Consider the following 2636-nt stretch of genomic DNA (forward strand, 5'->3'; position numbering starts at 1 on the left):
ATGGAAAATAATGCTACGAGGTACAGTGTACAATTGTACATTTATGACTTGTCAAGAGGAATGGCACGAAATCTCAGCCCTATCATGCTCGGTAAGTGACTCATTTAGATCCTATATACCTGCTCTTCGTTACGTTGGGCTGTAGGACGAGGATAAAGGATGGTGATTATGGGGTGACGCTAGCGGTGCTCCGACGGGTGTGCAGACTTATGGTGCTGCAGACGTTTGGATGGATTCGCAAACTGTAGAGTATTAAGCTGTGAGAGCTTCAGAAAAGATATGTTTATTAATCCCACCGGGTATTAATGGCCAGCGTGGTGGTCCAATAAGAGTTGAACTAAACACAGATGCAATAAACACAAATAAAAAACATGTGATACTATTACTAACGCGCATCTTTGTCTTTACAGGGAAACAACTTGACGGCATTTGGTATGTATTCGAAGCCATCGCCGTTGATATTTGAATATCAATATTTAAATCCCGACGCGCATTCAAATGTACTAGCGAATAAACTGGCCAAACATTGCCTTTTTGCAATATGTTTTGCGTTATACAAAAGCCATAGCGTACAAATGTGTTGTGTTGGCAGGCACACAGCCATAGTAGTTTATGGAGACGAGTTCTTCTTCGGAGGGGTGGGCATTTCGAGCTGTTCACCGGTAAGGCTTTCTCACAGTTTAAAGAGGTGGGCAATTCCATCAGTACTGCTAAACACACAGGAGGTTGAATAGTATACTTTCTCAGTAGTCAAATGTGTTGTTTGTAAATGAATTGAATAACAATAATAAACCATGCAATGCACTATGCAAATTGTTAGTGTTTTAATAAAATTTGAGTGTGTGCCTGTGCATGTGTGTATGTGCCTGCGTGTGTGTGTGCGTGCGTGTGTGCGAGTGTGTGTGCACGTGTGTGCTTGTGTGTGTGTTTACATTGTGTGTGTGTGTGTGTGTGTGCGCGTGTCAGGGCGGGACGATGCTGGGGCCTCCAGATACAGTGGTGGAGCTTGGGGAGACCGAGGTGTCCGATGAGATCTTCATGGACTACCTTTCGTCCCTAGGAGAGAGCACATACAGGTCTAGCTCTCTCTATCATCTCTCTCTTTCCTCCATAGTAGAAAGCACATACAGGTCTAGCTCTCTCTATCATCTCTCTCTTTCCTCCATAGTAGAAAGCACATACAGGTCTAGCTCTCTCTATCATCTCTCTCTCCTTCCTCCCTAGGAGAGACGACCTACAGGTCTAGCTCTCTCTATCATCTCTCTCTCCTTCCTCCCTAGGAGAGACGACCTACAGGTCTACCTCTCTCTATCATCTCTCTCTCCTTCCTCCCTAGGAGAGAGTACATACAGGTGTACCTCTCTCTATCACCTCTTTCTCTGTCTCCCCTCTCTCCTCCTAGGAGAGAGCACATACAGATCTACCTCTCTTCATCATCTCTCTCTCCTCCTAGGAGAGAGCACATACAGATCTACCTCTCTTCATCATCTCTCTCTCCTCCTAGGAGAGAGCACATACAGATCTCAACTCGTCAAAAAGTTTAAAGACTCAACGTTATGTTAAACCAATTAAAAATGCTCACTTTGTTGTTGGGGCCACAGAGGCGACCGATACCGACTGTTTGAGCACAACTGCAACACGTTCACCAATGAGGTGGCCCAGTTCCTCACTGGCAACTCCATCCCAGCCTACATCACCGACCTGCCCTCCGAGGTCCTTGCCACGTGAGTCCCGCGCCAGCGCTGCTCTTATTTTTGGTCACTTTCTGCTTCATTGTTTCTTTCAGTAGACTTATGTAGGTTGCTTTTAAGTAAGTGTGGCGTAGCTGATGTTAATTCTCCATGCCTCCATTAAGTTGTTGTCCATATTGATGTTGTTTTTGATGTGTGTCGTACCGACAAGAAATGGCCGTCATGTGTTGAAGATGTAACATTAGGATAACGTTCTCTACACCCGCCGAAAACCGACGACGAGCAATTGTGCGCCATGCAGCGCAGAGTAGTGGAAATGACAACCCACGAGATTACATTTTATGTTTTGTTATTGGTTTTATATTGACTAATGTGGTGGCAATGTATGGTGCTGCTAGCTGCTATGGTGCTGTATGGCGGCGCCAGTGCGAGCGCTCTCATTGAATGTAATGGTTTTGAGTTTATAAAAGGTTGTATTTTCTTTCCGTCTCTGTCTTTGTCCGTCTCTCTTTCTCTCTCTCTCCCTCTCTTACTCGATATGTGTGTATGTGTGTGTGTGTCTCTCTCTGTCTCTCTCTCTGTAGGCCGTTTGGTCAGATACTTCGGCCAATCCTGGACTCTATCCATATAGCTCCCCCCGGAGGAAACGTGATCAATGGGGGCCGCAACAACTAAACCAAGCGCACCCAATCTTTTTAAAGGGTGTTCTCCAGGTCACTCGCATCGTAGTCGCCAACTGGAATTCAGGATTTTTATTTATTAATTTGAATGAATGGCTCTTTTATTGAGCACATGTATACAAAATGTGTTGGATGTCATATGATCAATCCAGCTTCAGGATTGATTGATGGGTTGGTTATGGTCAAAAACATCCAACCACTTTTTCAAATTATTTGTCTTTACAGTGAAAAGGAGCATGGCATCTGCATAGTGTGAGATGGGTGT

General features: G+C 44.8%; 1 protein-coding gene across 1 annotated transcript; it reads left to right on the forward strand.

Moving 5' to 3' along the window:
- Positions 1 to 2366, forward strand: desi1a (desumoylating isopeptidase 1a; the record flags this gene model as incomplete). The annotated part of the gene is made up of 6 exons (XM_084488671.1): positions 1 to 91; positions 411 to 432; positions 593 to 662; positions 967 to 1076; positions 1602 to 1724; positions 2276 to 2366. 6 exons carry the CDS (start codon positions 1 to 3, stop codon positions 2364 to 2366), a joined length of 507 nt encoding a protein of 168 aa, XP_084344797.1.
- Between the last annotated feature and the right edge of the window lie 270 nt (positions 2367 to 2636).

Source organism: Micromesistius poutassou (assembly GCF_964030765.1).
Source record: "Micromesistius poutassou genome assembly, chromosome: 1".
NCBI classification, from domain to species: Eukaryota; Metazoa; Chordata; class Actinopteri; order Gadiformes; family Gadidae; genus Micromesistius; species Micromesistius poutassou.